Below are 23,228 nucleotides of genomic sequence, written 5' to 3'. Positions count from 1 at the left end.
GATCACTGAATGTTCATTTTGCCTAACATCGATAAGTCAGGTCACTCATAAGACGAGAAAATACTTTTGGCGCAATCTCTTTTTTATACACAGTATAAGATGTAGAAATTATATATAATCTTTTTTCGGTAATATATGCAATTTCCATGCACATGAAAGATAATACTTTTCTTTTTTTTTTTTAATATAAAATAGTTATTTTTTTACGGAATGTAAGAGAGATCTCGAGACTTTTATAATTCAACAACATTATGAAAGATGAATAAGTTTCTTAAAAGCAGTAATTAATTATGTATTATTTTATTTGTAAAATATACTGCGCACTAAAATTCAAAATTATCAAATATTTACACGTGTAAAATATGCGAATGATCAGAGATAAACTTTGCAATGTAGCAGACATAAATTTTACAAGAAGGGTCATCGTTTCCATCAATGTCCGGACCGAGACGGATGCGTTGTCTATAAACGCGTTTAAGATGGCAAATACTGGCAAAGTGCCAAGTATGTGGTGCAACGATTAATCGTTTAGAATATCTAAGAAAGCTTTGATTAACATTCTATTCATAGAAGTTTTGCGTTTTCAAAACACTTGATAAACCTTTGCGTCAGAATTTATGAACAAAAATTCCTATCTAGTTCACTTTCGATTGAGTCAAAATAAAAAAAATATATTTTAAAATATTTAAAAATATATTATAAAATTTCGAATAAATTGCAGAGAGAAAAAAGAAATTAAAAAAAATTATAATTTGTTATACATATTTTGTATCATTAAATACTAATATTAATCAAAACTTAATAAAAAGCATTCGCGGAACATTATTTTCCACTTGCGAATATCTTATGGAATTTATATATATATATATATATTTTATTTTAAAAATTTATCCTATTTTGTTCAATAAAACTGCATGAAAATTCCTTTGTTTCTATGACTGGAATCGAAAGAGACAAAATGAATTAATTCTAATTTATTGATAGTTCGAATTTCTACTTTGGATTTTTGTCTAAACATAAATAAATTTAGAAATGATGAATCTAAAAAAATTACTCTTTGGAAATCAATAAATTTTTTCCTTTCCCGAGATATTTTTATTTTATTTTATTTAAAAAATTGAAAAATTTGTCGTACGAAAGTTTTATAATCCGAGAGAGAGAGAGATTGTTGTACATATAAAATAATCGATTTTATATGTAGAAAATTTTTTATAATTTTTGATAATGTAAAAATATAATCACATCGTCGCGTTAAATCTTAAAGTTTGGAAAGATGCTGAAAATGATTCAATAAATGTTTCATCAGTTTTTTCGTTAGAATTAAATTCATATATTTTTTCTGTAAATAAAATGAACAAATTTTTTATGCATAAATACATTTTGTTAAAATTACATAAATTAGGATTTGAAAGTAACATGTTATTTTTAATATTGCTCTTGTTCTTTTTTTTTCGGAAACTGCAATAGTAACGCCCTTACAAATTTTATTTGGACGAAAAAAGTAATTATCGATTTTTTAAAACCATTCACTATAATAAATTAGGTTACTTCAAAATAAATATTTATAATAATAATACAATTATTGATTGTTTTAGAATTCATTACAGTGATTTATATTATATTTATATATTTAAAGTATATTTTACTTATTTCTTCGTCTTTTTATTCTTATCGTTGAAAAACTTAGAAGATAGATCAAAGAAGTTACAAAGGGAGATATTAAAAAGGAGATTTTCTATTTTTCTATTTCACACATTCTATAAAATTTTAAATTAATTACAGAAATTCTTAGTTTTCATAAAATACAATTGCATCGCATTTATTAATTTATATCGTATTATATTTAATTAATTAAGTAACAATTTTGTATCTACGTTGTTATACATACACATTTAAAAAAAAGTCTTGATTCTATATAATTTCATTTATGTCGCAGTATACGCGCGATTAATTGACGCAATGACATTAAACCAAGCAGATTAGTCTGTTTAGTTTATTGGCATTTTTACGCAGTCTTGGTGGGCTTATATTTAGAAAAATTATACTGTCCATTATTATGTAGAAATTTATAGCAAATTCGTGCTTTGCGATTAAAATTTAGAAATTGAGACTTTTTTGAAGATAAAGTAAAAACAGACAGGTGTTTCGGCGCTAATTTATCTCTAGGCTTTCTTTTTAATTTTTCTTGTAGTTTTCTTTGCGGGTGCAGCCTTTCTCTTCGTCGTTTTTTCAGTGCTCTTTGCGTATTTCTCAATTAACGAATCGAAGAAACTGTCCGATTGACTGGCGCGAGCTTTGTTACGATTTTGAATCACTAACGCGAGATCGTTCGTGGCCGCATTTTCCTCATTTTCCAGCTTTAGCATCTTCTCCAAACGTTCAGCTTCCGCTGCCTCCTTAGCCCACTGCAATCAAACAAGTGAATCAAAGCAATTAACACCGAAAGCCAATGACTGTTTACACAGTCCGGCTAAGAGAGTACGTTTAATTTAAATAGATAATTCAATCCAGGCTCGTGGCAGGAAGGAATAGATTTTCAAATTAGATAATGCTCTTGAAGTACAAGCATGTTCCTGTTAACGAGATTGATTACAGTCCGCTCGTGTAATAAGAGCGAAAACGCGATCTACGCATTATTCTATTTCCGAAATCTGCATCGAGAGTATTAAATGCACGCGAGATTCATGTTCGAGTTGAGAGAGGCGAGTTTTTCTTGCTGACCTTAACGTTGAAAAAGTAGGGTCATCGATTTTATTAATGACTCAAGTAGTCGGATATGCATTGCTTATGAAGTACGACTCGGATAAACTTAGAAGATAGTGTCAGTATATGCTCGTGTCAGCAATATGTGTTATGATCTGTCTATAACAACATTTACATTGGCAGCTTGCTCTAACAAGAGGTTTATTCAAAATATAATATTCACGCATTTACTCCCCTCCATTTCAAGAAGCTCGATTGGAATAACAGGATGAAAAGTGTCATTATGTTTCTAATTTCAAAGTTAGACTGTAATATTAGGAAAAAAATATGTAGCCATCAAAATTATTAATATTATTTTATTTTCGAGCTTTGATCTTTGCTGAAAGATTGGAGATTTAAAATGACAATTTTTACATTTACAAATATCCCTGTAAAATTGTATAATAGTTTTAACTGTTTCCAACTTTATACTATTTTCTGGATAAAGAAATGTTTAAAATGATGAAAAAAAATGACAAATTTAGAAATCTACGAGCGTGTACAGAATAATATAATATTATTGACAAAAATATTATAACGCATTTAAAATATTATAATATATTGCTAAAAACATTTTCGAAATAAATTGATATTCAGCGAATACTGAATGCATAAATTACGGGCTTCCGATAAATAAATTAACTAAATAAGTCAATAATGCAAATACTTATTTAGTAAGCTCTTTTAATTTTTAAAGCCACAATCTCCACTTGATTCCTCTCGACCAAACGCGATGTTATGTAAATAAGTCAAGTTCATCGTAGCAAAGTCCGATAAAGTGCGCCTTTTTCTCTTTTTCTCAATATAAGGTACATTGGTATCCGGAACTCTTTCCTTTATGGAATTTCGTTCGCCCAACATTTTTGCAATTTTCCATAGATTTTCCGCAGGTGGACATTCCGCAGGCTTTTTCAGCAGTGCCGACTATCCGAAGCGCACAAGCGTCGATGACGCTTCATATCGCGCGTGACCTACTCTATAATCCGCCGCTGAAGAAATTCCGTTATTTATAATTTCTGGCAAGTACGTCTAACTGGCTGCCTAATGCCGGTGCATTACACAACGCTTCACGAAATTCTGACTGCACCAAGTCACGGGATGAGGCATTTATCGGTTTGATTATACAATCGAAATTAATCAGTTTCCCAATATAAAGAGAGATCTCTTATCTATTGAATAAAACTTAATGACTCCACCTCGATAAATAGAGATGTATCAAATATTTGTTTAAAATTTTAATATCTAATGTTTCATCCGTGTCGAGTAATCTTGAAATTATTTAAAGACCTATCATCCAAATTTAAATAAGAGCGAAGCAGGAAAAGCGCGTGTTGTATTTTCAGCTACAATGTCGCGTGTCAAGTACCACCTTAGTTGACACATGCATACACATTTCTTAGCAGGCGAAGTTGAAGGCGAAAACATTTTTCGCGACCTTGCGATATACTTGAGGGTTTATATCTATTGATCGGAATCGCGTCACAAACCTAAGGAAATCGCATTAAATAATTGACGGCGAATCCGTCGAATGTGTCACGGATGGTGCGAAGTGGTATTAAATAACATCGTGTCATCATCGGTATGGAATCTCATGGAGAATTGACAAAGCGGCACTTCTCAGAGAAGCATGTGTGCATGCAGGCTGCATTTGATTTAACCGAAGATAAACGCTCGTTCATTATAACGGACGCATTCAATGATTATTCAAGGCTAACTCGCCACGATCTTCGCGCGAGAGATCTCCTCTCGTCGCTGAGAGATGCACCTGTTGCATGAGGAACGACGCGATGGAGGAAGCTGCGAACTTGACTGTGAAGTCGGAGTGAACGTCTTCGAGTGTATATTTAACGTGTACGTTTTCTCTACAATGTCGAGCCGGGTTCGTCGTAACAAGGTCGTTACGTAACAGGCGCGACGATTGGACGATGACATTAGTAATTATTTCATTACCACGACGAATGAGGGTCGGGCCGCCAGTTTATCGCAATTAAAATCTTGGTAACCGACACGCCGCACTATTGGCTTCCCTACTTGGCGGACATTTCGGATATTTAGACGTCTCTTTACTACGTCTCGAGTTGATTCCGAGAAACAAACACGATTTGCAGATCAAAGATTTGCTAAGTTTAGTTTCACCGATAAACAATAATTTCCTTTGATTTTCTCTGGGAGAACATATTTAAAACAAAAGTTTGTTCAACTCGTGCCAATTGATCGAAAGTTAGGGAATGAGCGAAATTTTTCAGTCTGTCAAGTCTGAAGAAAGCTAACTAAAATTCAAAAGTCTTCACATTATTGAATATTTAAACTGTCTAAAATTGGTATATTAAAATCAAGTTTTACTATTTTATAATTCTTTATAAAAAGTTTTTTTATTAAAATTAAATTTTAACTTCATAAATACTAAAGTGTTAAGTTTTTCGGTCCTCATAAAAACTGATGTACAATTATAAATTAAATTATTCTAGATAAAAATGCGCTATTAGCTTGCTATAAAAAAATGAAAAACCTTTTTTTTTTGCTTTTATAAAGAGTCTGCTTTAAACTTAACAGGAAAAAACAATTTTATATGATATTAAATAGTTGTACAAATAATCGGTATAGATAATGACAGATTAACTCTATTAAAAAAATTAAACAGAGTTTTTCCTTTTACATCCCTCGATCGCACGATACCTACACATGAGGTTCAGCTAGCTCTGCCGTTTCCGGAGCTAAGAGTTCCAGAGCAAAGAAGATGTCTCGACTGCGCTCTTGATAATAGATCTGCGTCTGGTTAGTAGTTCTATGAAGCTTCCTTAAGCAGGTACTCGATAGCTATATATATATATGTGGGGGAGAAAAATTCTAACGCTAAATATATATAAATGCGCGCTCAGGTTTTTCCGTGGCACAACGCAACGTTTAAATTTTAAATAATGTAGATTATTTGTTGTAGATCGGCAACAAAATGTCAATCTCATTATTTCTCGCGCGGTATAGTTAATTGTATGGAATTTATCTCATAAAACAATTCGTTTCGATCCAATCCGATTGGAGGCAAGAGGGACGCGCACGAGACTTAAAATCCCTTCGCGATGACGTGTCCAAAGACGGTGACAATTATGGACATCGCTAATGCGACGATGTACGATTGCATTCTCGAGGAATTTGCTGAATTTCTATCCGGACACGGAGATGACGGCTCCTCTGTAGTCATGGGATCGTTTACAGTCGTCTCCCGATAATCCTCTAATGGCGGATTTTCGGTCACCATTGGTTCTTCATAAGAAGTTGGATAAAACACGTTCGGATACACCGGAGGTGAAGATATTAATCCAGGAGATGAGGGTACCGAAGGTCTGACGTAATGATGCAGCTTCGTCGTGGTCTCCCATTGATTGAGTGCTTGATCAACGGGATCGGTGACAATTGGAACATTGTCGATGATGTTCGCTGATTCCTCGACGATTATTTTACGCGGATCGTATCCTGCGTAATATGGCGTTGTTTGAAGATTTGGCGTGTTTGCGGGCCACGAAGGCGGTGATCTGTCGATGCTCTCGGTAGGAGGGCGAGAGTATTCGTGTTGCGTCCAAGGATATTGATTCGAGTAGTCGGTGGACCAAGAGCCGACAGTAACCACGTCTGAATCGCCATGACGCGTCACTTGAACGTATCCGTCGGGTATTCTTTCTCGATCATTAGATGTTGCATCGTATAGCGGATATTTTTGGGTGTGTCCCACCTGAGATGATCTATCAGTTGTTTCGTAATCATCCTGTGTGGAGGATGTTGATTCTACAGCCGATACTCGCAATCTATCCAAGACGGGATCTCTCGATAAAGGCGTCGTTTCGTATGTCGGAACTGTCGGTTGATAGACTGAGGCGTGTTGGTTCGTTTGTGATGGTTCGTGGTCGGTGGTTCCTATCATCCTGATATCTTCCGAGGGTCTCCATTCTGTGGGCGGTACTGGCGGTACTGGCAGTGTTTCTGGCGTCGAGTGTGGATACGGCATCATCTGCCGCGAGGGTGAATCTGATGGAGAAGGTCTTGTAACCGGGGGTACCACCCGCGGTATATCATTGCGTTGTGTGGACGTTGTCGGTCGCATAGTGGTGGTTGGTCTTCTGTGACGCGAACGATGGTCTGCATGATGGTCCGGATAAAACGTTCCTTCTTTCGAAGGTGTATAAGGTATTTTCGGCTGTTCCGATCTGTTGTCAGGAGACAGAGTTCTATGATCTTCCTTCGCGTAGCTCGACGGAACGTCTATCGTGTCGCTGGCGAGTCTTCTCCATTCAGGATCTGGCTCGAAACTGATACCTCGATTCTCAAGAAACCTACTCACAGCGTGCGGACAAGCAAATTCGGAATTCTCGCCGAGAAATATGCGCTTCAAATCCTTAAGGTGCGACATTTCGTTAACATTCAGGCAGCGCAGTCGATTTCCCGAGATTCTAAAGTCCACGAGATTCGGTAAATTTCTGTAGACATCGTCTTCGATATTGTGTATATTGTTGTAATTGAGATCAAGATACGTCAGATAGTCAAGACCCTGAAACCATGATGCCTTCACTGTAGTCAGATGATTGCTGTCTAAGCTGAGTTGCTGAAGATTGACGAGTCGTCGAAATGCATCCTCATCGATATCAGTGATCTCGCAATGCGAGCAACTCAACACCCATAGATTTCCGCCAAACTTGGAGAACGTGGTAGCGGTTATTCTGCCGATCGGCATCCTGGTGATACGTAATTTCTCGGTCGTTTCAGGTACAGTAGTCAAATCGTTGGATTGGCCACCTTCGCAAACATACTCCAGCATCTCTTCGTTCGCGATTTGTCTGCACGATGCAGCAACATCGTCGACAAACGTAATCAACAGGGCAATTAACGCTACAATTGCGACACTATTCTTCATTTTTCGAGTGTATAGAGGTATTACAAGAGAGAACGATAGAATTTGTTCCGTCAATTAAAAATAAACAAGACCACGATGGTGGTTTCTCGCATTTAATCTCGATATTTGAACGGAACAAAATTTGCGACAGTCATCGCGAATTTCTCTTTCGTCCGTATATTTTCCGATTAACGGCCGAACTAATTGTAACGCGGACTGAAGCAGTTCTCATTCGTAGGTTACTTATTTACTAGACCTTCCCCTCCTAGACTCATGCCGCTATTTCTCCTACTACCTTCCACCCATCAAGCTCTGTACAGTCTATTGGTAAAAATAGAGAAGCTTGAAAATAGAGTGGCGGGGCATTAAAACACTATTCAAGTGACATTTAGCAATAATGAAGAGAGTGCTAAAGTCATTTAAAATTCGCGCTACAATTTCTCGCGGTCGACCATGACTAGAAATCGATATGTGAGTAGTGTATAATAAACGTGGGAAAAAAAATTTGTGCGATAACGTTTCGCGATAACTTGATGTTTTGCATATTACATAATATGCGAAAACTGTTTGCTATGATCTTGAAATATTTTAGTAAATTTATAAATATAAAATATAAAATTAAAAAAAAATTAAATAAACTGTCAATTATGATTTGCAAAGAGGAAGATTTATTTTATAATAACATATGTACAAATTGAACTGCAAAATTCTATAAATATTTGTATTTTTATAATAAATTCATAAATCTTCTTCATTGTGATATTGAATTAAAAATGATCTATTCGTTTTTTATATCTCTATTTTTTTGGGGAAAAAAACTGACAAAAATAAATTACTTCCAACAAGATTTAAGAGAGTTATAATAAATAAGAGAGTAAAATATATAATAATTTTTTGTTTGTAAGATTATTATATTAGACACACATTTGTTCCTGAGATGCTATCGTATCTGTTGACATTTCTCTCTCTCTCTCTCTCTCTCTATTTTCTCTAACAATAAGCATCTAAATATATCTAATAAATCTAATCATTCAATTGCTCATACAGATGTTAAGTAGGTTAACAACATCTAACATTGTTGTTATTGTTATTTCATCAATTTTTATTAACATTTATATTTATATTCTAATTAATTTTGCTTCCTGTCATGAGTATCAAATCAATGTTTGTGAACCTATATGTGATGTGAAAAATATTATGAAATAATTTATTAAGAAATAAAATAAGGATATAAACAAATATAATTTTTAGAATTTTCTGATGGTGAGATTTGAATAGTGGTAAGAGCAATATTGAAAGTGAAAGATTTAGGCTCGATTCCTGATTCAATCACTTACACTTTATATATAATTTTCTAGTTTGCAAATATCGTTTTCTAACGATTATAATTGTTAAAATAAAATATATTCTCTACACAGATGTCTCTGCGACAAATAAATAATTGTTACGAGACTTGAATTGTCCTCTATTACTTTTCTTCTTTTTTTATTATTTAGAAGCAATGTAATCTTTTAAATATTTTGAACAAAATAGGAAAATTATGTTTGCTATCTTACCTTTCTTTTCCTGCGCAGTTTTTTCTTGTCATTCTCGTTAGTGAAAGCCTTATATTCTGGGACTTCATCATTCTTGATCAAATCTTCAATTATAGCGTACAGTCTTGGTTCTTCATCACAATTTGTAAACGGAACAGCTTCCAGGATATAATCCATATCTCCTTTGCCTAGAATAAATACAATTGTATAAATATATATTCATATAATATATTAATATCAATATTATAATATATTAATATATTTAATAAATCTAAAGAAGAGAATACAGTATAATGCGAAGAAAATTTTCTTTACAGAAATACATCAAATTAATTTTGTTAAAAATTATTTTGAAAATAATAAAACTCATGTGATAGAAAACAGGCAATGATTTTGAAATGTCTTGTATACAATTCAAATAACTTACTGTCTATATATGCCCTTTTAAGATCCTTTATCTCCGTCTCCGATCCCTTGTAATTCTTCTCATAATTATTGATATCTTCGACAGTGATTGGTTTAAACAAGGATCTCCAATAATCTGCCCAATTGCGCATAACAACCTCTTCGCTTTCCTCATCGTATTGTCCGGATTCGTCGTAAATTTTGCGTTTATCATTGTCGCTGAGAATGGAATGTATTCTACCTAAGACTTTGAACTTCTCGGTTGCTTCGGCCTTGATACTTTCTTCGACTCGATCCGGATGTACGAGTAAGGACAGTTTGTGATAAGCCTTCTTCACTAGTGTCGCAAAATAATAAATGTTGTTATTATAAGGATTGAGAGATGAAAAGCTTGGAGTCTAGTTGAGACTTCGAGGTTAAGAAGAAACGTTCGCTTACCCTGCTTGTCATTCGCGTTTTTTGAAATCTTCAATACATCATAAAAATTACGGGCGCCGAAATATTGCTCGCACAAGTCCAATAAACTCGCCATGTCGGCGGATTTGCGACGGATTTACAGGAAATTTTTCTTGAAATTGACAGATTAAAAGACAACGTGAAGAACTTTCGCGCGTTGTGTTGGATGTTGGATCGGGGACGCACACAAACAAATTCAAATTACTCGGTCGAGAACGACATCTAGGGGCGTTCGAAAATCCTATCTATAGAGTAGAGCAGCTTTTATCGACCAATCGGAACATAGAAAAAATTTGCTTTTTCTGTCTTGATTGGTCAATTAAATGCTGTGTTACTTTACAAGTAGGATTTCCGAACGCAATTCTATCTGTCAAAAAATATAAATAAGGATAAGTTTATTTTTTAATTAGCTTTTAGTTTGAATTTTGACTGTCTTATACTTATTGTTAGGTTTTACTACATTATTTTAGTATAAATTTATTTTGTCAAATTAAGATTTAATATTTAACACACATCAATAATTAATAAAAATATTAATAAATTTTACATATAATTTTTAGTTTAAAATTGAAAACTAAATAAATTATAATAAATATATCAAAGTGTCTTGTGCAATTTAAAAAAATCTAACAAATAAATTTACAATATTTATTATAATCATCATATCATTCATGAATTTGCTTCCCTCTTCCTCTTTATTTCGATAGCTAATGTTTTGTTAGAGTTTTTTTTATATTTATTTAAATATATATATACTTTGTTCATTGAAACAATTTTTGTGCGCATTACTGATAAATTTAAATATTTTTTAACAAATATTATAAAAGATATGATGGAGATCGGCTCCTTTTTTGTTCAGTCATTTGCGCTTACATGCTACTATAAATCTATATTTGATCATAATTGCATGTGCTTGTCAGTTAATGATTTATTGTATTCTGTAACATTACGATAATTATGTATATATATACATTAATCCTTCTCATAAATATAAATTATTGTACATTAGACACATTGAAACTTACATATTCAATAATAAATGATATTTTGAGCGGTTTCACTTATATAGCAAAAATTTAACAAAGATGGTTCTATTTTTTATCGTTACTGTTAAAACATATAAGTAAACAACTTTAATTCGTTCGCGATTCGTGATGCATTCTTATTATAAACTTATGTAAAAAAAACAAAAAAAAACAAAAAAAAAACATATATTAATTACGACAGACCAAAATTAATTTTTGCTAAATTAATTTGCGAGAGAAACGAATAAAGACTGAATTGTCTTCTTTGGCAAATATTCTTCGCATCATTTTGTCAGCAAAATTTCAAATTGAGCTGTCGATAAAAATTAGTATTGGCATTCCCTTATTATTTAATTTTACAATTTTATTCAGTGTCGAAAAAGTTGTTTGACTTTATCAAAAATACATATTCGCTGAGAGAACCTAATTGTCGATCATGATATGGACCAAAAACAACTTATTGTAATGTTAATTCTGTATGTCTGCTACTATTACACATGTATGTTTTTTCAAATTTTTACTTTGTTTTTGCATGGTTCTATACATATATAGTGTTAAGATAAAGTGTGATTATACTTCTTTGATGCAGGTAAATTCTCTGGCATATTTTAACACAATTTTTATTAGATTTTGACGGAGCGATTTGATTTTGCGCATTACTATTTTTCTCAAAAGCCGAATATAAATCTTGATATGCGTGATGAAAAATGCATGCATAAAAGAAGTTCCGTAAAAAGGATTATCAATGCTAATATAATATCATTAAGGTCTAGATTTTATTTACATTATATTATGATCGGCTAACGCGATTCATAAAATCAGGTAATACGTATTTTCCTTCCTCATAGATCCAACGAACGTTATATGCCTAGGCACTTTGTTATAAAATACATTTTCTGCGTTTTTCCAGACAACCTAAATCCGCGCGTCAATAAAGTCCTCTGAAAAAGACAGAAGTACTTTAGTGATTACGTAACGCTCTTCCTACCCTCCTTGTTTTTTTTTCGGATGAGGTATGAACTTGGGACGGCAATGCGATTGATCCACGCACTGACGCTCTCAATCGCGCATCGTTACACCACCATGAATTAGAGCGATATAAAACTAGTTTCCCCTTATTTAATCATGTTTTATGAAAAATTTCAGGTAATGTCACGCATAAACTATTTATAACGATATATAATATATATAACATAATATATATATATATATATATATATATATATATATATATATACATATATATATATAATATATATAAATATATATATTATATAATTACATATATATATATAATTACACAATAAATCATCCGGCTAATAATATAATATTGAGAAAAATTCTTCTTCGATGCAATCCTCGTATTTGATTGATACAAATCGAGACAAAAATGAGCTTCCTAGCCGTTTTATCTCTCACCACAATTATATAAATAATTATAAAATCGAAATTCTTCCCCCTTCCCATCTCCCAGTTCTAAGTTCTTCATTCTGGCAGTGCTATTTCATACGATTGATAACCAAATCAGCCATAATGCTGAGAGCCTTTTGATAAGGGCTCTTAGCGAAGGATTGTATGATCTTGTTAGCTTCTATGCAATGTTTTTTCGCCAAAAATCTTGTCTGTTCGAGGCCATTAGACTTGTGCACCAATTCGAAAGCCTTCTCGACGTCACCGTGTTCTTGGAAACGACGCATAATCATCGCGTTTAATTCCGGATACTGCAACAGTTCAAGTAATCGATTAAGATTCTGACGTTGAAAAAAATCGTTCTCGATATAAATGCAGGATATGTCCTATAGGAAAATGCTGAAACTAATCAGCTGTCATTTTTAATGCATGCAGTTATTGAAAAAAAAAAATTGTGTTGAGAAGAGAAAAGTCTACAGTTTTTAGTGGCTATAAATAAAATGTTTGTATACCAGTTTATTTTATTAGAAAAAAGTAATGAAAAAAGTGCCATTAAAAACTGTAGACTTTCCTGTTTTCAACACAACTTTTGTTTGAAAAAAATGACAGCTAATTAGTTTGAGTATTTTCCTATGGGACACTCTATAATGATTTACTGACCCCTTCGCAAGCAAAAAGCACCGGGGCTGTCGCTAATCCGAGCTTGAGATCAGTGGCAGTGGGTTTACCCAAGGCCTCCGAAGAAGCAACGAAATCCAGAAGGTCGTCCACCAATTGAAACGCCAAGCCAACGTTCCTGCCGTACTGGAAGGCCATTTCTATCATGTGATCGTCAACCTCGGCAAGTATAGCGACCTGAGATGAGAAAATTTCAAATCGTTTACAGAGATCTCCGGCAATTCATCATTTAGCATGCGATTTTATATACATATAATACAGGCTTACCGCTTTACTGCAATTGGCGATTAAACTCGCCGTTTTTCGATAGGTTTTCGTGAGATAATGCGCAAACCTTTCGTTTTCCGTTTCTTTCGCACCAAGCTGCATAAATTCTCCTTGCACCAAATCAGCTACTATCTACGAAGTAATGTAATCTGCTTTAAACGCTGCGTTCTTCCATTGTAATTTTGATTATATAATTTGAATCGCAATTTAATTCGCATCTTTTGTTCGAGGAAGAGAAAAGGAGGAAATAGAAGGTCATAAGGTATACAAAAAATTTATGCTCAATTTAATACTTTACCTGACTGATTGCGACGCTCACGTCATCATTTTGAAGTTTGGAAATCATCATACAGGCAACTGCTAAGATGTAATCTCCCGTCATGGCCACCTGAGAACAAAAACAATCGATTATTTCTTTATTCAAAAAACAATTGGTCTCCGTAATTAATTTTTCATCAAGTGCTAAAGTATATCCTGCATTGCAATTATAGGATATTAGATATGATTCATTTGAGCAGTTTTATATAAATATTTGATATCTCTGTCGCAGCAATCTTTCCAATAATATTATCCTGAATTTCACATATGCCATGACTATTAACAGACATTCCTCGCCAATGTTTAATCGCAGCAGATATGAAGCGTGACGCAAAACTCGGATTCAACGCGGATTTCGCGCGGTCATTTATTATGTTAACAAAGTCGACACGTCCGGTTCTCCGCGATTATAATCTAGTCCATTTCCTTTCACTGGACATTCTTTAAATCTCGAAGCCAAACGGCTCCAAGAACGCGTTATATCTTCAACCCAACTCGTTTTAGTTCTGTACGTATGTCGATAAGCGCATTGATTAAAAAGAAATCATCAAATGGACGTAATGTTGGAAATTTTGATATCATAACGGAGCGAAAAAATGGACGTACACGCATTCGCAGTTTTCGGTGCTTTAGGTCTTGTGGTAATCGGGCCTCGTCGTTGATGAACACATCGTCTATAACGAGCGAACGTCGTCGAAACCGCAACACCTCGACGGCTCTTAATGATCGCGGTCTATTGTGTGTCACACGCGTTGATTTCTAAATTTCCTCATACATCGAATTCTAAAATCAACATATACATTGTGCCGCTTTCTATTTTTCGTACAATTTAATTCGTCGATCTTACAAATTTCCTTATAAAGCTTTCCGCGCGTTTCTATTTTCAAACTTTCATTTTACGAAAATAAATATACAGGGTATAGCTAAGTAAGTGCGAGCAATTTTAGGAGATGATTCTTTGTCGAAAATTAAGGTTCCTTATATCTCTCTCCTTTTCTAACACTTTTCTAAAGAGGGAGATTAAAATTAAGTTTTTATATTTTTTCTCAAATTTCAGACAAATTAAAAAAAATGAAGAGGAAAATGTTCCATATTTTTAATTTGTCTTAAATTTGAGAAAAAAAATGAAAACTTCTCAGGGAAGGAGATGCCTCCCTTATATTTAGATACACCCCGTAGTCTTTTAAAAGTACTTTTTTTGTAAAAAAATTTCGATATCTTCGATTAATTAACGAAAAAGATATATCTCTTCAAAGTCAAAAAATTCTGACATAACAGAAGAGAATATCCGGATGTCCCTGAAAGAGACACGAGAAGAAACTTTTGTCGCGATAATGACAATGTTTTGGCGTAAAACGATTGAAGGAGGATCGTTTCGTGGGTCGACAATGGTTCAAGTGACTCAACAAACGGCTCGTAATTTTAAGTTTCACATCCGGCATCGCCGATGCGTCGCCTTTATTTTCACGCATCTCAATCGCGATATAACATTGAAAGACACCTGCGGACAGGGTTTTCCCCTGAGCACGAGCTGCTCCAGCGCGTGTGCACTTTCTTGCAATTATCCCGAAGCGACGTTTCGCTAAACGAGCATGAATCAGCGCGGAAAGTAGCGGTCCACCGGTGAGAAACATTAATTCCGACTAATATTATCTCTTTCTCTCCGAGGAAACAACTTAGGATAGGCTTCGGAACGGAGCCATTTGTTGTGTGATTTAATGAAATGGAGAATGAAGAGTTAGAAACCTTTAGCGCCTATCACGTATAGATGAACATCTCTGTTTCACAGCTGTTCGCGAGTAAACTTGCAATTTATTCGAATAAATCAAACATAAAGAAAGCACATTCCTTATTTTTTTATTACGTATTATATTATAATTAATATAATTTAATTATATATGTATTATGTGCAGAGTGATTTAGAACACGAGTATAAAAAAAGACATGACAGATTTTTTGAAAGTTCTGAGTAAAAATTATGTAATTCTTTATTTAATAATTCAACTTCGCAATAAATGTTCAAACTATGTTTTTTGAGTTTGAATTGCACAATTAATAAATAAGAAAAAATCTCGATTATTTACTGGACATTTTAAGCATTTATTAACAATAAATAATATTTGCATATTTTTTTGTCAAAAGTTATTACATATAATTAAATTATGTTAATCATACATTATCATAATATAGAAATAAAAAAGTAGAAATTTTTTAGGACCTACATATGTTCATTTTTTTTCCTGAGAATGGCCTCCAAAATAATCTGTTAAAATGAGTTAAATTTATTCTGAATCATCCTTATTTTATAATATATTATAATTAATATATAATTTGTAAAAATCAGTATAACTATTCTGAATTATTCTTGTACTATACTACTGCAATAATATTGCTTTAAGCATTTTTCTGATCGTCAATGCGAGCCATTGTATTTTTATATTTCCGTCAGAGCGTATTCTCGTCATTTCACACTTGCCTTCGGCTCACATTCCACAGAGTCACGCTTTACACACGTAATCTCCTTATTGATAGGTGCAACTCGAAAATAATTATTGTATATACCACGGCAAGAGTTCTCTCAATTAGCGGTACGTTAATATAGCGAGCGAACTGTTGCACAATTCATTAGTTCAGCTATGTTCGCGCGACCCTCAGCATCGAAGACGACGTCAGCGTCGCGACTTTCGTCGGTTATCGTCGGACTTTCCATTTCTCTGGAAGGCGTTAATTCCATCAAGCATCAAGGTTGTCACACTTTTGCGCCTCCCTCATCATATTTGCGCCTGCGCTATTCCAGGATTCAATTATGCAAATTACGATACGTCCATCCTCGCTCTGCCCAACTTGTTCTCACCTTTCACGTTTGTTTCCCCTCGATTTTCAACGATATTATTGCAAATTGTTGTCGATTGTTTAAAATACATTTTTATTTTCTTCTCCTCGTTTCGCGTATTTACGTATTCCAAATTTAAATAACGTTTGCGACCAAGAAAGACAAAGCATTTTTACGTTTGTTGGAAAATTCATGGTGTGTAACTTGATCTTTCAAAATGTTGTTACAAGTTATTGTTGCACAACGCATTATCGTGCGATACGCATCGAGATATCTACATGTCTGGACGGAGTGCCGAGTTAGAGGCATTAAAGTGACAAGTTCCAAGACTGTAATGTCGTAACACGTACGTGGATTGTGGATACAAAATCGGAAAAATAGATATCCTTCGTGCAACATAGTTTAAAGTCTTCTTTTAATTTCGCGTATCGATCAACTTAATAGTCCATTAAATTATCCAATTAAATGGATTTTCATTCAGAGATTCTTAAATCTAGAATCATAAAATAATATAAGAGAAAATCATTCATAAATTTTCTCTAAAATTGTTTTTACATCTTACATTTCGTAATTTCTATCAAGCTAACACGACAACCAATAAAATATTCATTGAGGATAATAAAATATTTATTGAGAAATAATTGGATAACTTTTACAAATAAATAAGAAAAACTGTGATTTTATTTTAAACCCAATAAATTTTTATTTGATATATGTATATAATATATCGTTTTATCAATTATTGAGAGATCTATTTTTCAGATTTTAATTTTTTTAAGCTTTTGTAAAAATAGCGCAGTTTCTAATAAATATCTGTAGAAATAGACTTATATTTTAAACTTTTAATTAAATGCTAGAGTTTATGTGCAAAAAATAATACATCGGTTTTCGTATTCTTCCTCGGATTATCAATACACGGAAAGAATTTTCTCTTAGAATTTATTTATCACAATAAAAAATATTAATATTCACACACACAATAAGATAAAATATGTTCGATTAATTTGACTATGTACATATTAATATTCGTCATTGTGGTAAATATTAATCACAGAGAGAATCTCATGATTTTCAGGCTAAATTCTAAGAGAGAATTCTCCCCGTAGATGGAATTTTTTTAGCAAGATAAAAAGATCCTTCCTGCGTCGAATCTGTAATTCTAACGAGAAGAAAAACGGACGACTTGCAAGACACTTTGTATATGAAAGGCATAAAAGGAACGGACACTTTTCTATATATACAAACGCGTGTTTACACTCGCGTACTTATATGCATGTGTCAATGTGCTTTGCGCGTTCTTGACCTAGCGTCTAATGTTCAATCGCGCACTCTCGTTTCACTTCTTGCCTGGACGCTTGTATAACGTCTATGGTGACTGCAATTCAATCATTTTCGCGCGACACCGATTGAAAGCTAATTAATAAGCGTTAGAAACGCGGCAAGTGGGCAGTCGTATATGGAAAAGCGCGGACGAAATTCAGGCCGTTCCGATCGATTGCGAAAGTGCGTACATTAACTCCTATGCGTTTGAGAGTTAAAATTTTTCGATCACGTGTCGCCCACTGTCGTTCCAACTGTCGATTTCTAATATATGTAATTTCAGCAAGTCGATTGACTCGTTGCTTTCGAGAAAGTCTTACGTCGTCCTTCATATTCTATTACAAACGGACGATATTTTTAATCGATATTCTCCTTTCGGTTCTTCCGAGTTTTCCGACACAGGCGAAACAGGCGGAGACCAAATCCGCTTCCAAATCTAGAAAGCGCGTTATCGATGTCCGGCCATGAATCGCATTAGCCTCCTTCCTTCACCGATATTTTAAAGAGAGAGAGTTTCCATCACTAATATACTGACCGATGCGTAGTAGTCGCTCTCGATAAAATTTTAATTCAAAAAAGAAGCACCGGAGAAATATAACTACCAGAACAAAATCTATGGTATATTGTATAATCGCTGTTTATGCTCAAAAATTAAATACATTTTTTTGCAATATTTTTATAGAACAAATATTCTATATATGATTACACATATAATTTTAATTTAAATATTTTTATATATAATTTTTCTCATTTGTTCAAATTTCCTTTTTTTAAAGCAAACATTATTTCTTTAATTATTTGTCTTATTATTTCAACTTATATGAATTTTTTAGATAGAAATAATTGAAATATTAATTTTCATGTGGCAATGACCTTTACGTTTGGTGAAAAGTTTAAAATAAAAAATGAATTCCTTTATATGATAAAGAATGTCAACTGAATCTTTGCGAATCGAAGAATTTTGTAATAAATCCAACCTTTTTTTGACTCCAGACGACATTCACCGATGGTTTGCCTCGACGGATGTCTGATTGATCGATCACATCATCGTGCAATAAGGAAGAGGTATGGATCATCTCGGAGATCATCGCTACTTGTCGTTGCGCATGCGAGAGAACGCTGAAAAAGCAAAAGTCCCTTTGTTGTAGAATAAGCTACTTGCGAAGAATCATTATATATAGCGGTCTATTAAGTTTTTTTAAATTATAAATAATCAGAAAAAATTATCTTGAAACGCTACGCTTCGTAAAATTTCAGCCTCGAAGATTATCCTATTTAATTAAATAAGCCGTAAACAGCAGTCTGTTACAGTCTAATAATTTTCACACTTTTATGATTACGCGCTTAAAGCAAATCTCGACACAAATCGCGAACAAATATAATTCGCTTTTGCTCTAAAGATCTTTTAAAATTATATCTCAATCAATCGATGGAATTTACGTTTCCTCTCTTTCCGAATCTAAATATATGTTAGAACGGACACGCTACTGAAGTTCTCATTCACTCAAACTTCCCATTCATGTTTCGGAATAATTTGCTCGACACAAAATATGTGTGTGCATGTGTATACATGGATTGACCCCGCCACTTTCATAGAGATCCAACTTGTACTACTTTGTTGGTACTTTTAATGCTTTCTAAACGTCGGGAACGTATATATACATTTTCATAATCGCAGAGATTCATCGTGCAGCACGCATATAATATTAAAAAAAAAAAGATTCAGCTCTCTCACGCAAAATCTTCATAACCGTAAATTTTCCAACAAGATCTACATTGCTTCGCGTCATTTCAATTCGAAAAATTGCTCGTAAAATTTACGGTTTAAGGATACTACTGATGTAATCACTGACATTATGCGCGTAGAATAACAAGATTCTTGCCAGCTGCTCGTAAGAATGGAAAAAAATGACATCTTTAGTATAAATATGTTAATAATTTTATATTTATTCGCGATTCTCTTGCATTTGTAATTACGTAATATCTACTAGTCGTCTTCTATACTCTTCTTACTCGTCTTTTAGTTTTTCTTTGAATAACAAAAAATAAATGGATAAATGTTATTTTAAGATTTTTCAAGGAAAAGAAAAAAATGCAAATTTTTTTCTCTACACAAACACGCGCGATTGTACGGTTTGGTCTAGCTACAAAAATTCTTCCTCGATAAAAATTTCAAAAATGTTTACAGAAATGCGCGCGTTTACTTACTTTCTTCCCTTGTGATAATTAATAGCTCGTGCCATGAGTATGGTAAGTATGGGTCGTATCGCTTTTCCCTGGCCATCCAAGTAATACGTGCTTATAGGTCGCAGCTCTTCTTGCGTAGTGCTGTTAATAAGTTCCTGAAAAATAATAATACACAAATCTTCAAATTTTTTATATCAATGAAAGATTCAAAGACTCGTGTAGTGAAAATTATAGCCAAATATCGAAGTATGTACAATAAAACAATATGTAATTTCATTGCAATATTTATAATATATTATAATTTATATATAATATATAAAATAATATATTAATATAATAATATATATTAACATATAATATAATATTATTATTTTCATTTTACATGCAATTTATAAAACACTTCATACAAATCAAAGTAACGACACGTCAAGTCAATTCTTTAAAACACCTTTCACCTAAGATCAGCCAGAGATTAAGATTTTTGGTTTATTTATTTCAAGTTCAGGATCTTACATTTGCCGGGAAATTATTCTTATTATTATTCTGTATTATTAATCGACGTATGCAACATTATAGTCTCTCGTTACAATAATAAAAATGTACAAGTTTTTAAACTACTGATACAACAGAGAAAATTTTATTCTATATGAAAAAAAATAAATATAAGATTAGAATAAATTTTTCTTATACTTAATAATTGATATGCGATACAAAGCCATTAAAGATCATTCAAGCTTAAAAAGGTATAAATATATTATTAATTGATTCGATAAAATGTCTTAATTGATTTAATGTGAGAAATCAATTCGCCAGTATAAAATAAAACCATAAATTAAGTATGTAATACTAAAAAAAAAAAAAAAAAAAAAACGACCAATATTGGACAATAATTTCTTTATTAAAATAAATATCTCATGACATTTCGATCTGTGGTTTAGGTCATTTTTAAATGAAATAATCTTTGAGATGACATCGTTTTTTTTTAATATTACATACTTAATATTATTAATTATTTCCAAATTTTCAAGTAAATTTTAAAATTAATTTAAAAAAAATTTATTTTATATTTTCGATTTATTTTTTTTACAGAAACATTTTTCCGATTGCATCACCACTTATGGACACTCTATGTATAAGGATATATAAAACAGTTAGCCTTGATTCCACACATTTATAATTTATAGACAAAAGCCTGTATTAACTACCGCGTTTCTTAATGACAGTAGTTGATGAATATTCGAACATTATGTTAAGACTTTGCGGTCAAATTTCTCTGTAATACTTGAGAAGAAGCGTGCCATCTCGTTTATAAAGTTGGTTACATGATTCAATTACTTCATGCTCGTAAAAGATGAGAAGAATCAATGAAGTTGCGTATTGCATTCTTTTCTTCTAAGTTGCCCTACACACTAATATTTCACTCATCTATATTCTAACAACGTCTAAAAAATAAATCATTATTTTTGTACAAATATCAAAAATTAATTCCTCGGAGGAACAAGTGATCTTAAAGCGATAGGAAGATGCAGAATATATTTGTTTCTCGATAAAAATTAGAATACTTTCTTTCTCAGATCGAGCGAATTTCACACCATATGACGTACAGACGTACATGATGAACAGCGATTGCGAGTAAAAGTTCTTTTCTAGACCACACACAGACCGTGAAGTCTCAGCTGCTTTCGCTAACGGGCTGAAACGCATTAAGTGAAGACAAAGTCACGTAAAAAACTGTACGACTCTTCATCAATATCTGTAAACGCGCTTTTTAACGATAGTGTGCTTGTGCTTGTCATCGTAAAAATAAGATTCTCTTTGAACAACGCCCAATGTCATTTGTCGATAAGTAATCAGGAACTGTAAGATAAGATTATTATTAAAGCATGCGATATAATTTTGATAATTTAAGATTTTTCTGAACATTTTTTAACACGAAGAATCAGGATTTAATTTATATTATAAAGCTAATATAAATTATTTCTCCATATGTAAGTTCGAGATTACTTTATATATGGAACTTAGTAATCTCAAACCAAGAGATACAATTCCGAATTAATTTTTCGCGCTTGGGCTCTATTGGCCGATTTAAAATATCATATATAAATTATTTAGTAAATAATAATTTCAATAAATATTTATTGCGGTAATAAATATTTATTGAAAAATAACGAATAATGATCTCATTCAAGAAATCAATATTTTGTTAAGATATGCAAAAATAATAATTTTTAAAATTCCGTAGCAATTTATAAAAGAAATTTAGATAAAGAATATTTAGATAAAGTATTCTAATAAATTTCGCTTGTCATTTGAAATTTAGAAATTGAAGAAAATGAGTAAAGTTTTCGATATTTACATGTAAGATTAAAAAAAGAATTGATTATTTTCTGCGCGTGTAATTTCGCGACATTATCTAAAAATATTACGACAAAATTATTATCCAGTATTATTGCGCGATCTTTCTAAATCGAATAATTTTTCTTCCGGATCAAAGAGTAAAGGATTGTCATGTGAAATCAAAAAACAATTCGGTTACGCGCGGTTCTTTTCTAATTACACCTTTTTGACACATGCATCTTTGCCGCACCGCTAGGTTCGTCATACATATTGGCCGACACGATTTCATAATACAGCGCATACGTAATATCGATGAAGTCAATTACATAAATAGCCGTTAAGACGGTATGCTCTTACTTCCCGAAAGTTTCTCGAGGCTATACATGTAAATGACAATTGCCGCCTCATATGAATAGGGATTAATAGCCTTCGGCTTCTTTTATGTAATGAATTCGCGTATTAACTATTCGTCAGTAATGGCATATTGTGTCCATCAATTTTGCGCAATTATTATATTTACTTCAATATTCATTACTAACTTACATATCAAGAGACGAAAATGATTTTGATTTATTACGTAATTATGATTCTTGTACTAGAAATGTCTTACTAGAAAGGATAAATATATATCTTTTTATGAGATTTTATGCAATTGAAAACAAAAAAAGAATAAATAATCGATTTATATACGCTGCTTTGATCAGGCAATAATTATATAATTATAATTCGAATGTAACAGTTCTAATAGTCAAACGCTATGAATTAAGGAAGACTAAAAAATTAAACTTTATATTTATTTTCTAAATAATATATCGACAAATTAGAGATACAAA

General features: G+C 32.7%; 2 protein-coding genes across 3 annotated transcripts in view; both read right to left on the bottom strand.

Moving 5' to 3' along the window:
* Nucleotides 1-1,717: 1,717 nt before the first annotated feature.
* Nucleotides 1,718-10,210, bottom strand: LOC114933519 (dnaJ homolog subfamily C member 9). Of its 2 annotated transcripts, XM_029306148.2 has the most exons (4): nucleotides 10,003-10,210; nucleotides 9,587-9,901; nucleotides 9,181-9,347; nucleotides 1,718-2,405 (listed from the first exon to the last, which is right to left on the bottom strand). In XM_029306148.2, exons 1-4 carry the CDS (start codon nucleotides 10,094-10,096, stop codon nucleotides 2,163-2,165), a joined length of 819 nt encoding a protein of 272 aa, XP_029161981.1. In that variant the 5' UTR covers nucleotides 10,097-10,210; the 3' UTR covers nucleotides 1,718-2,162. The 2 variants fall into 2 exon arrangements, with proteins under 2 accessions (XP_029161981.1, XP_085339165.1); XM_085483039.1 differs by lacking the exons at nucleotides 9,181-9,347; nucleotides 9,587-9,901; nucleotides 10,003-10,210 and adding an exon at nucleotides 5,423-8,000 and having other exon boundaries at nucleotides 2,339-2,405.
* A 723-nt stretch (nucleotides 10,211-10,933) lies between these two features.
* Nucleotides 10,934-23,228, bottom strand: part of qless (decaprenyl diphosphate synthase subunit 1 qless) — a 37,637-nt gene continuing 25,342 nt past the window's right edge. Inside the window, exons 3-8 of the mRNA XM_029306159.2 lie at nucleotides 20,080-20,213; nucleotides 18,849-18,990; nucleotides 13,699-13,788; nucleotides 13,401-13,532; nucleotides 13,116-13,310; nucleotides 10,934-12,766 (exon numbers count right to left, since the gene is read on the bottom strand). Coding sequence (XP_029161992.2) covers nucleotides 12,545-12,766; nucleotides 13,116-13,310; nucleotides 13,401-13,532; nucleotides 13,699-13,788; nucleotides 18,849-18,990; nucleotides 20,080-20,213 — 915 coding nt within the window. The 3' untranslated portion in view covers nucleotides 10,934-12,544. The remainder of the gene's footprint in view (nucleotides 12,767-13,115; nucleotides 13,311-13,400; nucleotides 13,533-13,698; nucleotides 13,789-18,848; nucleotides 18,991-20,079; nucleotides 20,214-23,228) is intronic.

This window comes from Nylanderia fulva, unplaced genomic scaffold (assembly GCF_048542155.1).
Source record: "Nylanderia fulva isolate GAGA-0341 unplaced genomic scaffold, ASM4854215v1 Scaffold23, whole genome shotgun sequence".
NCBI lineage: Eukaryota > Metazoa > Arthropoda > Insecta > Hymenoptera > Formicidae > Nylanderia > Nylanderia fulva.
This window is presented reverse-complemented; position numbering and strand designations above follow the sequence as displayed.

What these genes read in the sequence shown, in the direction of transcription:
- LOC114933519 (XM_085483039.1), bottom strand. Translation starts at nt 7,645, where the DNA reads ATGAAGAATAGTGTCGCAATTGTAGCGTTAATTGCCCTGTTGATTACG.